Source organism: Procambarus clarkii, chromosome 1, assembly GCF_040958095.1.
Source record: "Procambarus clarkii isolate CNS0578487 chromosome 1, FALCON_Pclarkii_2.0, whole genome shotgun sequence".
Lineage (NCBI taxonomy): Eukaryota > Metazoa > Arthropoda > Malacostraca > Decapoda > Cambaridae > Procambarus > Procambarus clarkii.
Window position 1 is genome coordinate 28,007,084 of NC_091150.1, and position 16,959 is coordinate 28,024,042.

The 16,959-nt window shown below is 37.6% G+C and overlaps 1 protein-coding gene across 1 annotated transcript; it reads right to left on the reverse strand.

The window, feature by feature from the left end:
• Positions 1-11,337: 11,337 nt before the first annotated feature.
• Positions 11,338-16,261, reverse strand: LOC138364270 (uncharacterized). Its single transcript, XM_069323812.1, has 4 exons — positions 15,884-16,261; positions 15,659-15,772; positions 15,497-15,553; positions 11,338-15,318 (listed from the first exon to the last, which is right to left on the reverse strand). Exons 1-4 carry the CDS (start codon positions 16,092-16,094, stop codon positions 11,435-11,437), a joined length of 4,266 nt encoding a protein of 1,421 aa, XP_069179913.1. The 5' UTR covers positions 16,095-16,261; the 3' UTR covers positions 11,338-11,434.
• Positions 16,262-16,959: the final 698 nt, after the last annotated feature.

Here is a 16,959-nt window from a genome sequence, read left to right on the forward strand (position 1 = left end):
TCCACCTTGGGCACCCGCCTGGACCATCGGGCCCTAAGTATTGGTGTTGCTCTGCGCCTTGCCGCCCCTATCTCCACCGAGCACCGGTGTATTTGCAGCCATGCACGGGCAGACCAATACGGCAGCCATGGTCTCATCTGTCGTAAGACACAGGGAAAGATTGCCAGACATGAAGCAGTCAATGACATCATCAAGAGAAGTTTGGCTACAGCTGGGTGTCCAGCACAAAGGGAACCCCAGTTGTACAGACCTGACAACAGTCACAAACGCCCAGATGGAGTCACCCTGCAGCCGTGGAGGGAAGGTAAACAGGTCGTATGGGATTACACCTGTGCATCTACATTGGCTGATACCTATCTACCTTACAGCACAGCTGAGGGAGGCGGGGCGGCCACCTTCAGGGAGACCCAGAAAACCAACAAGTACAGAGACCTAGAACGTTGTTACAGGTTCGTGCCGATAGGCTCTGAGACTCTGGGCGCCTGGGGTAAATGTGCACTTAAGTTCTTAAAGGAGGTGGGTGAGGAACTCATTGGGAAAACTAAAGACTCAAGAGCGCCCAGTTTCCTGTTCCAGCGCCTCAGAGTCGCAGTTCAGAGGGCAAATGCGTGCTGTATCCTGGGTACGCACTCGACCTCCGAGGAGCTGGACGAGGTCTTTGAACACTGATAGTTATATTGTTATATGTGTGTAAATCACGAAAAATAAACACGTGATTAAGAATGTGACAGTGTCAAATTACGGAGGAAGAATTGAAACAGGATTTTCCTTAAGTACTTTCGTATATTAATATATTCACTCCTTCTGAAGATGTATTAATATACGAAAGTACTTAAGGAAATTCCTGTTTCAATTCTTCCTCCGTGGTCTGACACTGTCATATTGTTATATATATATATATATATATATATATATATATATATATATATATATATATATATATATATATAGTTGGGGTTTAGCAACCCTAATGTCGGCAACTGGCACGCGTCTCACACCACACGCCCTCCGAATTGCTGTGGCCCTCCGCCTTGCTGCCCCAATCCACACCAGATATAGGTGAATTTGCGGCGAGGTGGTGGCTGACAGGTATGGCCACCATGGCCTACTCTGCCAAAGCACAGGGGGATGGCACTCGAGGCACAATGAAGTTAACGACATCATCAAGAGGAGCCTCACCACAGCTGGATGCCCAGCTGAAAGAGAGCCCCGTTACCTAACGCCCCTTAACTCTGATGCTCTTATTGGTCGCCCGGATGGTATCACAGTGAACCCCTGGAAGAATGGCAAGCAGTTGGTATGGGACTACACGTGCGTATCAACCCTGGCTAACACCTACATTAACCTCAGTGTTGCACAACCAGGTGGCGCTGCCACCCACAGGGAAGCAGCCAAATCCCGTAAGTATAGAGAACTGGATCACCACTACAATTTTGTCCCCATTGCTTCTGAGACACTCGGCGCCTGGGGTAAAAGTGCTACCAGTTTTTTGAAGGAACTGGGTTCTAGGCTCATTGAAACAACAAGGGACCCAAGAGCTGCAAGCTTTCTTTTCCAGCGCCTCAGTGTGGCGATACAGAGGGGAAATGCGCACTGCATCCAGGGTTCCTGCCCGCCATCTGAGGAGCTGGAGGAACTCGACAACCTATGATAACCATCTTTGTAACCCATATGTAACTCCTTTTTTGTAACAAAGTTCAAATAAAGCAAATATATATGTGTATATACAAAAGAATGGGGGTGGTAGGAGAAGATAATATTAGTGTTCAGTGAGAAACCACAAGGTCTCCTCTGAATGCTTTTTATTTTCTTCTCCGAGGCTATGGGTCCCCACATTGGCACCAGAGGTGGTACCCTCACAAACTTATATATAATATATAAGTGTGTGTGTGTGTTCTCTGTTAACTGGAGCATTGCAATAAAATAAAATAAAATAAAATAATACAAAATATGTAAAAAATAATAGGGTTGGTAGGAGAGGAAAAGATTAAAGTGTTCAGTGACAATCCACAAGGTCTTTTCTGAATACTCATTATATTCTTCTTCGAGGATGTGGGTCTCTACAATTGGAACCCGTTGCCCGTGCAATTGTTGGGTATGATTTTTTTAAAAAACTGTGTTTTTCATGTGTTTTTCATGTGAGGCAAATCTTCGAAACCTCTTTACCGATTGCTTTGAAATTTTCACACAACGTTGCATTCGAATTTGCGCGTGTTTTTATATACCTACTATATCAACCCGTTCTCGCACTGTCTTACTGTCAATATTGACTTATTAAATAAGTGCATATGTGACATACTAATTTATTGTGAATATTTTAGTTTACCTTGAAAAGCTTCATAGAAAACACCGACCTTACCTAACGTTTTTAGTATGATAAGATAAGCATCTTATTGCTTCGTAATTACAATTATGACTTAACCTATACCTATAATAGGTTAAGTAATAATTGTAATTACGAAGCAATCTTAACATACTAAGAATGTTAGGTAAGGTCGGTGTTTTCTATGAAGCTTTTTAAGGTAAACTAAAATATTCACAATAAATTAGTATGTCACATATGCACGTATTTAATAAGACTATATTGACTATACGAAAGTGCGAGAACGGGTTGACTATATACATTCCTCACCTGTGATATGAAAAATCACGCTTTTTTGAAAAACAGCGTCACCTGTTGCACATAATAGCAACACACACACTATACTAAATATGTTACGATTCCATTTCAATGATTCCGATTGCATTGATAAATGGAATTTTCATTGATTACGATTTATTTTCATTTTGATTTAATTATTATGTGTGAAATTGCGTTGGAATTGAGCTGTGTTGTTTACCATACCGCTCATTTGGTAAGTATAAGTATAGATGCCACACCTGTGACAGGTAAAAACATTTTTTTTAAGAAACAACGCCATCTGTTGCATGTAAGAGTAACACACGTTATACTAAATATGTGACAAATCCATTTCAATGATTCCGATTGCAATGACAAACATCATTTTCATAGATTTCAATTTATTTTCATCTTGATTTAACTATTTTGTGTGACATTGCATTGGAATTGAACTGTGTTGTTTACCGTAACGTTCATTTCGTGAGTATAGTTTTTTTTTAACCGTTTTTATTTCGTTTTTTAACAGTTTTTTCTTATTTCAGTGATGGGAACATCAGATCATTTGAGAATACATCGGACGAGGGAGTGGGGAATGGTGGGGAGGACGACGAGACAGGGGACGGGGAATAGAAGGAAGGACGAGGAGACGGGGGAGTGGGAGATGATGGAGGGGCCAAAAGAACCGGGTAGGAGGTGGGGAGGACGAGGGGACGGGGAAGGGGGGAATGGTGGGTATATACACACACACACACACACACACACACACACACACACACACACACACACACACACACACTATAAGAGACAGTGTATGTATGTAAGTTTGTCCTGAATTGGAGGCCAGGTGCTGGGCCTAGACTTACCCAAATTTCGGCAGGATGGTCTACGTGTGAGGTAGGATGGTCCCCGTGTGACGTAGGATGGTCCATGTGTGAGGTTGGATGGTCCCCGTGTGTGAGGTAGGATGGTCCACGTGTGCCGTAGGATGGTCCAGGTGTGAGGTTGGATGGTCCACGTGTGAGGTCGGATGGTCCACGTGTGAGGTTGGATGGTCCACGTGTGAGGTAGGATTGTCCACGTGTGAGGTAGGATGGTCCATGTGTGAGGTAGGATAGTCCATGTGTGAGGTAGGAAGGTCCATGTGTGAGATAGGATGGTCCATGTGTGAGGTAGGATGGTCCATGTGTGAGGTAGGATGGTCCGTGTGTGAGGTAGGATGCTCCATGTGTGAGGTAGGATGGTCCATGTGTGAGGTAGGATGGTCCATGTGTGAGGTAGGATGGTCCATGTGTGAGGAAGGATGGTTCGTGTGTGAGGTTGGATGGTCCGTGTGTGAGGTAGGATGGTCCGTGTGTGGGGTAGGATGGTCCCCGTGAGTAGTAGGGATGGCAACGCACAGGGGAATTTTTTTTTTGGGGGAGAAAATTCCCCTGTACGTTGCCAGGGTTTTCAGGCGAATTTGGGGGGGGGGGGGGAAATTCCCCTGTACGTTGCCAGGGTTTTCAGGTGAATTTGGGTGGTCACAGATTTGGAATTAGGGAATTCTTATAATGAAAAATAATGTCATACGAGTTTGTTAAAGTTCTTATGAGAAAAATAATTTCCGAGACATAGAAGTTTGTTAAGGCCTTATGGGACAAATTCAAGTAACATATGTAACTCTTTAGGGCTTCCAGGAGAACTCTACGGACATGTTTTACATGTTTTCAACTTACAAATCGTCTATGTAAGCCTTAGTTATTCATATAAATTTAGAAAATCACCTGTGTAAGTCATGGTTTTCAAGTCTCGTACCTCACACCCCCCTCCCTCCCCCCTTACCTCGCAATCTGTCGCGTCACCTTTATTTACTTTACGCCCAGCCAGCCAGCCAGTCAGCTCTTAATCTTATCTTATCTTATCCGTAATATCTGGACCGTCCCTCCTCTCTCTCTCTCTCCCTCCTCTCTCTCTCTCTCTCTCTCCTCTTCATATTATTCCCTCTTCCTATTTTCTGACATACTAATATTTTATTCCTTTTTTCATTAACCAGTCAGTTTTATACAAATCAACCGAAGCATCTCAATGAAACCTTTAATACTGAAACTGCCTCAGAGACTATCTAAGCTGGCCCCAGCTACCTGCCCCAGGCTATCTGCCCGAGGCAATCATCACCTGATTATCTGCCCCAGACATCTACCAGTCATTGTCGGCGTTCGCCACCGTAATAATTTATATATATATATACATTAAGCGTTAATAAAACTTATTTATTTATTTATAATTTATTTAGTCATCTAATTCATAGTTTACACAATTTATAATAAACGATTCATTTAGCCCGAAGTTCTAAGAAGTTCGCTCCTCAATCCGCTTGTATAATATCCGTCCTATTCACTCTTCATCTCTGTAAATAAAGAATAACAGTTTCAGATAGCGTTTACACATGTACAATATTTATCAGACACATAAAACCTCAAAACAAATGTACTCACCATTTTCCATTAGATAATTTGTTATAGCCTCATTCAGCCAGTCGTCTCCAAGCACATTTTCCAACAAATATCGCTCTTATCATAACACAGCGTTTCATAGCAGCTCGGCATATTTTTAAATAAAGCATAAGATAGCCTCATTACGTTCCTATCATTCTGCATATATTCTCCATAAGTAAAACTAGTTTCAAATAGCTTTATTGCAGTTTTTAGATCCTTGTTTGAAAGATGGTAACAGAAAAACATCGCATATAGCCCGCATACGTAAGTATTTAAACTCTGAAGTCTCTCTGTAAACGTGTATACATCACAGTCTTTATAATAATTTAAAAACTCCGAAATATATGGCGAATACACATTTATTCCATATGAATCGAGTATAACTATTTTCCGTTTAGATTTATATACAGCAATCCAGTGACCCATTACTTCCTTAGAGTCTCTTCCTAAGGTATTTATTATAAACATAATCGGCCTGTCCCGTATTTGCTTCATTATTCTATATATATCCGTCGCTAAATAGCATCCAATATATTTAGCTTTACTACCTTTCATATCGTTCAATGCCGTATTAATTTGTTTGCAGTTCATGCTCTTGTATCACACACAACTCGCCTATCGGAATAAATTCTCAATACTCCCGTTGTAATTCCGAATAAAATAATAACTTTATTTGATTTCGCTGGAACAGCAAATTCTAATGTAATTCTCAGGTTGCCCGAAGCCTCTATAGGAAGGGTATCTCTCAATTCCTCAGGCGTTAGTCTAAATGCCAGTAATGTTCTTCCTTTTATAAATGAATTATATGTCAAGGTATTACAAGCATTAAAGCCTACTGTATTTTGAGTCTCGTAGTATAGTTTCGAACATTTATTTGGGAACTTGCAAGTTATATTAAATAAGTTTGTCCCATCACGTGTAATATATACATTAGATAAATCGCAGTGATCGAAATAAAGTGGATTAAGTGTATACGCTCCTGATATTGCTTCCATATCCATCATCATAATAAATAATTTATCTGGGATAATGCTCCCCCATGGCTGGTCAATACTTAATCTCTGCTGCCCATTACCAAGAATGAACGTCTTGTGGAGTGTCTTATCAAACGTATATGTAACTGGCGTATTTTGTTCAGCCAGAGCTCTATTAATAGCCTCCAATCCAGATGCAAATGGAGTTATCCGATCAATCCACATTCTAGCTAGTTTTATGTTAAACTTATATCCAGATTCAATACTGTTTATAACCCACGGATCACTGTTAAGTTCTAATCTCAAACGAATATCAATTCCATCCAAAAGATATTCGCTCAAAGTTGTAATGTCCAATAGCAGTTTAAAGCAACAATTTACTCCCTCAGTTTTTAACTTTACAAATCTAGATTTAAGGTCTTCTGAGGCATTCTTAAAATAATCTACATCATATTTTTCAGGGAAAACATCATTATAGAAATACGTCAGTTCTTTAAATCTTTCAGCTTTACATTCAGAAAGCGTCGTCATTAGCTTTACATATGATAAATATGAAAATAGTGAATTAGTTTCCACCACTTGCTCATTTAAATAAACAGTTACAGCTTTAAACATTGTCTGGGACAAGCCATTAACTATTGATGCATTTTTAATATCCGCTAAAGCCGTAATTCCGTCAGGTCCCGTTAATTCAACCATCAGTTCTAGCGTCAAGCTCGAAAGATCAATAAATTGACCCTTAACTCCCGGGATACGAAATTCAATATAAGAGTCTTTAAATTTATTGTTAATACTTGAATTCACAGGTAAAATATCCTGTGTCTGTCTTGAAAATATCGTACTTTCAACCATTCTATGAGGACTAACTTTAGGAAAGCCATCGCTTATAGCAGCTGTATAATTTTCTAAAGGAACTTGCAATGCTGCACTAGGAGCATTTACACTCATCATGTCTGCGTCTAGCATACAACTAGTACTGTTTTTATGAAAACACGTCTTTATATCTATCCATTTTCTTTATATAGGCAGGTCTTTTCGTTTTTCTTTTCGTTATTCGGCCACCTGCTAACAATTTAGGACCTATACTTTTCAATGTTTCCATACCGCGTTTTCTAATTGAATCTTTCAAAGTACCTTGACCGGCATTTATATCCTGCAAAACATTCTGTCCCATTGTCAATGCAGCTGGCATGATAGTTTTTAATAGGAAAGGAGTTGCTCTACGAGCTAGACCAGTTAAGAAACTTAATATTCCACCTCCTCTTAAATGTCTTCTATCAAAAACAGTAATATCGCCCAGTGCTCCACCTCTCTTCCCTCGAGGAGCGATAAATCGCCCTACCTCGTCAACAGACAGCGGTACAAACCCGACCCTCATGTTTAAACAGGCCAAGAGAGAATGATAAACTCCCTCTACTCATGCCATTATATATCAACGGGTCTAATATGTAATACTGCAATCGTACATCCATCCTTTTCAAAATATACAGGCTCCCCATCTTGATCTGTTAATCTAATACTGATGCCATCAATATTAGTCGTATTTAAAGGTTTATATAATTTCCTGTGTGTTACATTACTTTGAAACGAAACAACATCCAAGATATTTACAATCTGATTACCAAACATGGTGGGCTGCACCTTATCACAATATACACACAAGAAATCTATACGGCCTCCTGGCCTAGGATGATAATAGCAAGTATCTTGTACAAATAACCTGTTATTAGGTGGCTTATTCATAATAAAAATATCATAGGCTTTACCTACTTCAGCTCCAATAACTTTACATATATTTCGACCGAAAGATAAAGAAATTCTAACAACTAATTTTCCATCCTTTGTAATAAATAATTTTAACAACCTCTCACTAAATGCTGCATTAAACTTAATTCGATTAATACTCGAATCATATTTCATATAAACGTCCCCGTGATCTGGGAAATTATAATTAAGTACGGGTCCTATAAAACTCAGTGAACCTTTTGAAAATATAGTAGAAATTTCTCTATTTAAAATAGTCGTTAGCTCTATGCAATTATCACTGGCTAAAATATCCGACTTTAAAGTGAAAGATGTATTCACCGTACTCAAATCAGATAAACTTTTATTAGACACTAGAAGTTGAACTGAAATAAAACTTTCCGGGTCATTCCTCCTAACAGCGAAATAAGATGGAGGCAGGAATATATTCTTCAGGCACACTTCATAAGCTTTATTCGGGTCTAAAGGCAGCTGATTATGTAATCTATTTTCAAAAGCATTGGGAGCATTGTTTTTAAATACATCAGTATCAGAGTTACTCGCTGCATATATAACGTAACTATCCATCCTGTAGACTAATAGTAAATGATAAAAATAAACAGAAACTCACCTTAATATGATATCCAGGTAGACTCTCCTTCATCTACAGCCTTGATCTTCCTCTTCAAACTTGGAGGAGAAAACACTTGATTTTTCGCATCTACATTTCTAAATAAATTCTTAGGTGTAGATGTCAAAGAGTAGAACAACTTTGCAATTGGCAGTTTATCTACTGGGAATAACAATTTCGGAGTGCACATCCTGCCTATAACGTCATCAACAATATTGAGCCCAGTAACTGGCGATGTAATGTTCCCTTCCTCATCCCACTTTACAAGTCCAGTTGTATTAAAATAATTTAACAAGGAGACAGCAAAATCATAATCCTTAAGCTTTAATCTTAAGTCTATCAAGTGTTGTATAACAGGATTTGTTCTCACTGTCATCGTAGGCTTCTCAACACTTACTGCCGTAGGCTTCTGTTGATCAATAGCTTTTCGTGGTACAAGATAGAATTCTTTCATTATTCCTTATTAAATAGCCTTGAAATGAAATTTATAGCTATGGGAAGTAAAATGCCCAATAAATTACCTCCTCTTTTACTCGTTAATATGTCTTTCTTGAGTGAAATAGCTTTCTTCTTACAGGCTAATGTATGGAGTAGAGCTCTATATTTAGAAAGTCTCTTTAAAATAGGCTTCCCAACTTCAATTTTATTTTTTAAGAAATTATTAAATATTTCTGATAAGCAAAGTATATGTTCCTTTTTAAGAGTCTTAATTAACTTTTTCCTAGAATTATAACCTAATCTAGCTAATAGTTCAATAAATCCACGATACTTTCTAACTAAGGGCTGCTTCTTCATAGTTTCTTCACGTCATCTGAATTCACCCACTGATCAAATGAACTGTCGTAACCGACGTATCTAACTTTATATAAAGTAGTATTACCAACTTTACGTTTACTTATAATTCTCTCAATTTCAAATGTATCTGACAAGTAGGTGGGAGTCAACTCCTCTCTATAAAATCCGCCTTCTATAAGTCTATTATTTAAGTCCTTTAGATAATATAAAGGCACGGGTTGTTTAGTATCAATTTGAGCAATTGTAAATATTTCCTTAGTGTTCTGTTGATGAAAACCTCTTTTGAACTTTGAAATACGATTAGATAAGGCAAGCCGTACTGTATCTCCTACAGACAGATGATTACTGATGCGTGGCTTAGTCTGCTGGTCTCCTTTATACATGAGCTTAAACTGCCTAGTCACATCTCGAGGCGAAGATAAAGCATGTACATCAATAGGTATTTTCCCCTTTAATCCTCTATGTGGTGTTCTATTATACGTTTTAACCATATCAGGTAAAACATTTATATAGGTTAAGGTGTTATAAGCCGTTAAATATTAATATATCTTAGTTTTCAATGTTCTTATAAATCTCTCTGCAATGCTAGCTTTAGTTTCCTGAGAAAATACACTGTACAGATCAATGTTTTTACTGGCTAACAATCGTTTCATATATTTATTATAGAATTCACCGCCCTTATCAGTGTTAAGCTTCCTTACACCTTTTGATGAAGGTAAATCCAGAACAGCTTTCATGGCTTCACTTACACTCTGACCTGATTTAGTGGATAGTGGAACTACATGTGCAAACCTTGAAAATATATCAACACAAACTAATAAATATTTAATATCATTGTTGTGCTTAGCTAACAATGTCATATCAGCCAAGTCACTGGTAAAGAAAGCTTTAGGTCTAGGTGCTAAGATACGTCTTCGTTTAAATTTACGTTTTTTTAATAGATGTAAGGTATAAGCATTAGACGTTTTTAAATAGTCTTTCACATCTTTTATAGTTATTTCAGGGATTGTTTTCTTTGCAGCCTTATACAATTTTAAAACGCCACCAAACCCACCTATGGACTTGGGGTCATTGTATATCTTATTAAGAGCTTGTGTAATGTTCACCATTGATACACTATTTCATATGGGGGTTCATTTACAATATTTCCCCTAAATATTATGGATTCAGGTGTTTTAACGCCCAAGTCAACAAGTAAATACCCATACTGTCGAGAAATCACTTTCTTATATATATCTAAAAATTTCTTGGCATCTTGTTTTCCGAATATTTGTCTGCCTAATGTTTCTATCTGGGACAAGTCTCTTGATTTAAGCAGAATAAAATGAGAAGCATTTAAACTTATAGATCTAGAAAATTTCCCACTGAAAAATATATTTTGGGTTATAAAAATAACAGAGATGTTCTCATGCCGTCCCTTAGTAAATATATCACTTACTATTTTAGAGTTTGTAGATTCAACATACAAGTCATCATAAACAACTAATATATGAGATGTATCCTCTGGATCACGATCGTCTAAAGGGTTTACAATTTCAGAGTAAAAAGATATCTTATGATTAAAGAGTGGATTAGTTCTCAACTCTTTATACCCGCTTCCACAGATAATTATTTTTGCAAAGTTCTGCTGATATTTCTCTATCATTTTAGCACATAAATAGCTCTTCCCACCATTTGAAAATCCAGCAATAATAATTCTTGACGGTTCACTAAATATATTCAACTGGGATTCAGTAATAACTTTTTTCTGCCCTTCCATGTTGCTAGGATTCAATAGACTAACTACAAATATATAATGAAAGGAGTATTTAAACAAAATCTACATTCGAGTTTTATTTAAACATAACCAATAAAATCATAGTCATAACATATCCAATACAGTAATAAAATCATAGAATATACATTATTATAGACATTTGAATCATAGTCATTTCATATCCAATACAGTAATAAAATCATAGAATATATATTATCATAGACATTAAAACATAGTCATAACATATCCAATACAGTAACAAATCATAGAATATATATTATCATAGACATTAAATCATAACATATCCAATACAGTAACAAAATAAATCATAGTCATATCATAGTCATTTCATATCAAATACAGTAACAAATCATAGCCAATACAATATCATAGACATTTGAATATAGTTATAGATAATACATAGACAATACAGTAACAGACTTAGTTGTTGTTGTTAGGGAATAATTGCTGAGCGACTCTATCCCGCTTTTCCCAAAGATTAAAAATGGGGAACAATTGACGTCTTGGTTGGGGATTATCTACAATTACTGGATCCCCTACCTGCACCTCTTCCTCTACCTGTACCTCTTCCTGTACCTCTTCCTCTACCTGTACCCGTACCTCACGCTCTGGAATGTCTGGGTGACCGTAAGCTAATGACTCTGTGGGACTAATGAGGTACCTCTTGTCATCAAAAGCTGACAGACCGCGCTTAGTTGTTTTACACGTGCATATCTGTCCATTAACATTACGAATAGATCGGGATACAAAATTAAAAGTTGTATTTGTCTCTAATGTGTTCTGAAAAGATGCATGTGTTATTTTCTTTTGTTGGTGATAAGGAATCCCTTTACATTTACATAAATGTTCATTATCAAGGGTTAGGAGAGAGTAAGTTTTAGGCTTGAGTGCAATTAATTCAGTTATGATTTTCTGCTTTACTTCTGACTTGAGGAGTCCTAGTTCACCTTTGCGAGTAGCAGAATACATGGGATGATCTTTGTCGAAATTACTGAAATCCATATAATCTACTAGAGGAGCTTTTGTCATTTCTTGGAAAGCATCTTTACAGGTCAGAGTAAATATGAATGAGTCTGTATCCGTATAAATTAGTCTAGCTCTCTCCCCATAATGGGCTTTAACTACATTATACCAGAACTCGTATAAACGCCTCTTGGCTATCTGCAAGATCTGATATCCCATGTAAGAAGGAGTGGTAACTTTAAGGATGTCTTTCATTACTGTACAGAGAACCCTATCTTGACCTAAAGAGACAGCTCGTTTATACAAAGGGTTTCTTGCATGAGTTAAGAATGAATGTTTTGTCGTTACTAGATGGTGAGTATTAGCATATCGAGATATATTTGTCATTGATTTCCCGTACAGACTATTACTTATGAGTTTAAAAGCTTTTCCTTTAACTTTACAGGTGGTATTGGCTCGTTCTCGAATGTTGGTTGAAATAAAATCTTTTAAATAGGGAGCCTGATTAAATTCATAGATTGTTTTTACTCGTTCAACTTCTAGTCCAAGTTTTAATAGCAATTGCAGGAAATCAAGGCTTACTAAGTAGTCGTTTTGGGGCAAGTGGGATGCAATTAACTTAGTATTTTTAGGTGGGAGCTTACGTTTTTCATCATTAAGGGTTTTCTTACTGTACTCTGACAAAAACTCCTCCGTTATATTAGTATGAGACAGTACAAGGGGCAGATCATCAGTATACCTGGCTACCTCGGGAGATACATGTTTTGTATCGCATAAAATCCAATAACCTTTGTCTTGATTACAGGGGATATGTTGTAACCCTTGCCCTAATAAGGTGTCCCGCTCAAGGTCAGTTAATTGTCTAATCCCTCCCTGGGGAAGTACCTCAGCCATGCACGCTGCATATAAGCTGTTAAAGTCGAGGTACAAAATGTGAGTATCGTCATCAGAGCTAGGGTTAGATGTAGTGTGCTCGTTAACAGCCTGTGTAAATTGTCTAATGGAAGATGTGAACCCTCCTCTAAGATTCCTTCTCAACAAATCATATATATTCTGATCATACACATAGTCAAGTACAACTTTTGATTTAAATAAGAAAGCGTCCCAAGCATAACTAGGAAGTGATACATAGAAAACAATATCTAGTTCATAAATTTCTTTCAGTGATGTTCGCCAAAGTGTAAATATATCAACTAGCATTCCCACGTCAACTTTTAAATATAACATGAGGTAATCCTTGATGTTTGTACAGTTCCCTAAATTAAATACTTTAAGAGCATTGTTATAATCTTCTTCAGACAGTGGAGAGTCATGTAAAACATTGTAAAACTTATCTCGCGAAGGGAGCTGAGGTTCGTCTAACACGTCCATGGAAGAAATATAATCATAACATAGGCTTTGTTTACCTTTAATTAACAGAGCTTTAGCTTCATCGGATACGCCATTTAGTATGTGTTCAGTGTACTTGGTGGGTTTCTTACCGGCAACGTGCTCGCTTGCTAAGGTTCCTAATGACCCATTAAGGAGAGCTAGGCTATCTAGGAATTTAAGTTTACCTATGATGACTTGCATAAATTTCAATCCTTCCTTGGTTAGAATTTCTACATCGCGGTGAGGATTTTTGGACAGTTCTTTAAGTATAATTCCAAGATCATAGGCAGCATTATGGGAAAATGTGGTTAAGTATCTACGAGCATTTTTACATTGTAAATTGCAACGAGCACAATAAGCACCTAAGTAATTATTTTCCTGAATAGCATGATTATGATGTCTATGTTTATCTTTCTTATCCTTGAAAGTTTGATGACACAATTGACACGTATTTTGTCTTTGAAACATTCTTTCCTGTTCTCTAGACAAGTTCTTAGGGAAGTTGGGGAGCTGAGCATGAATAGCTTTCCATGAGGCTTCTAGCTTTGTAATAAAATGATTGACAGCGTCTGGGCCTACGTATGAATACGTTTCTACGACATTGAATTCCCTGTCTAAAATCATGTAAGCATAAGCAATTGCTTTATGCTTACATTCCACCATGCCTCTAGGATTTTGACGGTCTAATAGACATTCAAAATCGTAATAGGCGGTGTGAGTTGGGCTATAGGTCCTACCGTAATTTTTAAAACTGATTTTATCATTAGTGTTATAGAATGAAAATACTTGGGATACAGTGCATGACTCTTCGTGAGCCTGAATTTCATCTAAGGGAGCATGCAAAAGACAAATTTTGCAGAATTTATGAGTGTTAGGAATCCTTTCAGAATGGTGGTTAATACTCTTTACAAATTTATCAAAGTCCTTGATCAGACAGAGATGCTTGCCTTCTAATAACAACAAAGGAACTTTATCGGCATACTTTTCCTGGCTTTTCCTAGCTAAACTAAGATAGTATCTGTTACTTTCATGAGTTATTGTATAAATATAAATAGAAATTTTGTTAAGCTTCTCTATTTTCTTAAGGTTATCAAATGATACGGGGAATCTGATTTCATCTGCCCATACTACGAATCTTCTACACCATCGAAGGTTTTTGTAACACTTTCTAACGTTTTTTATAGTCCTGCCCAATGCTAAGTTTTTATACGCGGCAATGCACTGTAACAAACACTCATCTCCTTCACTTTCAGGATTAAATACTGATTCTTTACCCCTTAATTTTGCAGGATATGGTACGTAAGATCCAAGGTGCATAGGGTGGCGAATATACGAAAAATTAATGGCAAAGCCTGACATGGAATGAATTCCTACACTTGAGGATTGGACATTTTTTAGGCATTCGTCAATTTTAGCAGACATTTCGTCAACCCATGAATTTACGAGAACTTCAACCTCTTCCTGTGTAACAATCTGAGTTTCGCCTCTAATTGAAAATACTTCGTCTAATATTTCATATTGATCGTCGGCATGATTAAGTTTTTGCAAAATTAGGCTTACATCAGGGTAAATGTGAAATGAGGGAGGGAATTCTTCCTGTATTTGTCTGAACTGATTGTCTATATATTCTATAAAAAATTCCCTATACCTATTTATATATACGCTGGGGTCAGCGTCTAAATGTCCGGGAATGGAGAACGAATGTCTCGAGAAAGAACCTTCGAAATGGTTAATGACTTCTAACACTTGCGGAACAACGTTATCTAAGTTAAGTACCTCTGGGGAATCTGGAGCGTTGACTTCTTCATCTGATATGTCGTGAACAGGGGGTTGATTGTCTTCTTCTTCTTCATCTGAAGATGCATGCTGGTTGCCGTCTGGTGCATCTTCTTCTAGCTCCTGGGACAGCTGGGGTTGACTGCGTACAGGTGTGCTCCACTCAGAGGGTTGGGTTGAATCCAGGGGCGATTCTGTAATATAATATTAGCAATGAATAAACATTAAGAGGAAAACAAATTTGAAGCATTAAGAGGATTTGAAAACCTTAATAGGAAAATATCGTGTAAATAAGAGGAATTATTAAAAGGGAAAGCAAAAAGTCTAAATAAGAGGAAAACTGAATTACAGATAAATAATAATAATACTTACGAGCTGGGATGTTGATTCCACCAAGTATGAGATTCTCTTGATCACGAATAGGAACTCCTGTAATGGAAATATTTTGTATGAGTACTTATTACTTGTTTATACACTTGTTAAAATATACAATTATTAACTTTTAAAATTACGAAAATTATTGTGAAAACGTACGGTTATTTATGATGCGACGGCGTTTGGGTGGAGGTTCAATGACGTTTCTGGCTTCGGTGGGAGGTTCCCGGTTAACGGAGAAACGACAGTATGGGCAGGAAGTAGAACCATGAACTGAAATGAAAATAATATATATAAATTGACTGTCTGTATGCATGTATGTGTGTTTCGGATATATATTTTCTTTGAAAGTTTATTGAATGTGCGAGAAAAAGCGGTACTTACGATTTGCACAATAGAGTTGCCCACAGCTGGTACAGGTTACGTCAAAATGTCCAGGCGGTGTAGGCCCGTTGCATCCTATACAGTATAGTCTGCATTCTTGAAGAGCGTTGATGGACATTTCACCTAGACATGTTAAACATCGTGTTTGACACACATGAACGATTTCGTTGTTGATAGGAGACAGGCACAGAGGACACACTGACATTGACATGATGATATGACTAGACTGGGGGAACCTTGTGAACAGGATGAAGATTGAATGCAGACTGAAAGTGTAGGCCTCTGAGACTTTGGCGATCTGAGGGGCCCCTGAATGAGCGTAATAACGATAGTGCGCCCCTGAGTGAGCGTTTGGCTGTTTTATTAATAGCGAGAATGATTGGCGAATACTGGGAATAAACTCTTTTATTATAAATTGTGTAAACTATGAATTAGATGACTAAATAAATTATAAATAAATAAATAAGTTTTATTAACGCTTAATGTATATATATATATAAATTATTACGGTGGCGAACGCCGACAATGACTGGTAGATGTCTGGGGCAGATAATCAGGTGATGATTGCCTCGGGCAGATAGCCTGGGGCAGGTAGCTGGGGCCAGCTTAGATAGTCTCTGAGGCAGTTTCAGTATTAAAGGTTTCATTGAGATGCTTCGGTTGATTTGTATAAAACTGACTGGTTAATGAAAAAAGGAATAAAATATTAGTATGTCAGAAAATAGGAAGAGGGAATAATATGAAGAGGAGAGAGAGAGAGAGAGAGAGGAGGGAGAGAGAGAGAGAGGAGGGACGGTCCAGATATTACGGATAAGATAAGATAAGATTAAGAGCTGACTGGCTGGCTGGCTGGGCGTAAAGTAAATAAAGGTGACGCGACAGATTGCGAGGTAAGGGGGGAGGGAGGGGGGTGTGAGGTACGAGACTTGAAAACCATGACTTACACAGGTGATTTTCTAAATTTATATGAATAACTAAGGCTTACATAGACGATTTGTAAGTTGAAAACATGTAAAACATGTCCGTAGAGTTCTCCTGGAAGCCCTAAAGAGTTACATATGTTACTTGAATTTGTC

Coding starts and splice junctions, on each gene's coding strand:
- LOC138364270 (XM_069323812.1), bottom strand. CDS start 16,094: ATGTCAATGTCAGTGTGTCCTCTGTGCCTGTCTCCTATCAACAACGAA. Junction 15,554..15,658: donor CCGTCGCATCATAAATAACC/GTACGTTTTCAC, acceptor TTTCCATTACAG/GAGTTCCTATTCGTGATCAA. Junction 15,319..15,496: donor TGGAATCAACATCCCAGCTC/GTAAGTATTATT, acceptor ATTATATTACAG/AATCGCCCCTGGATTCAACC.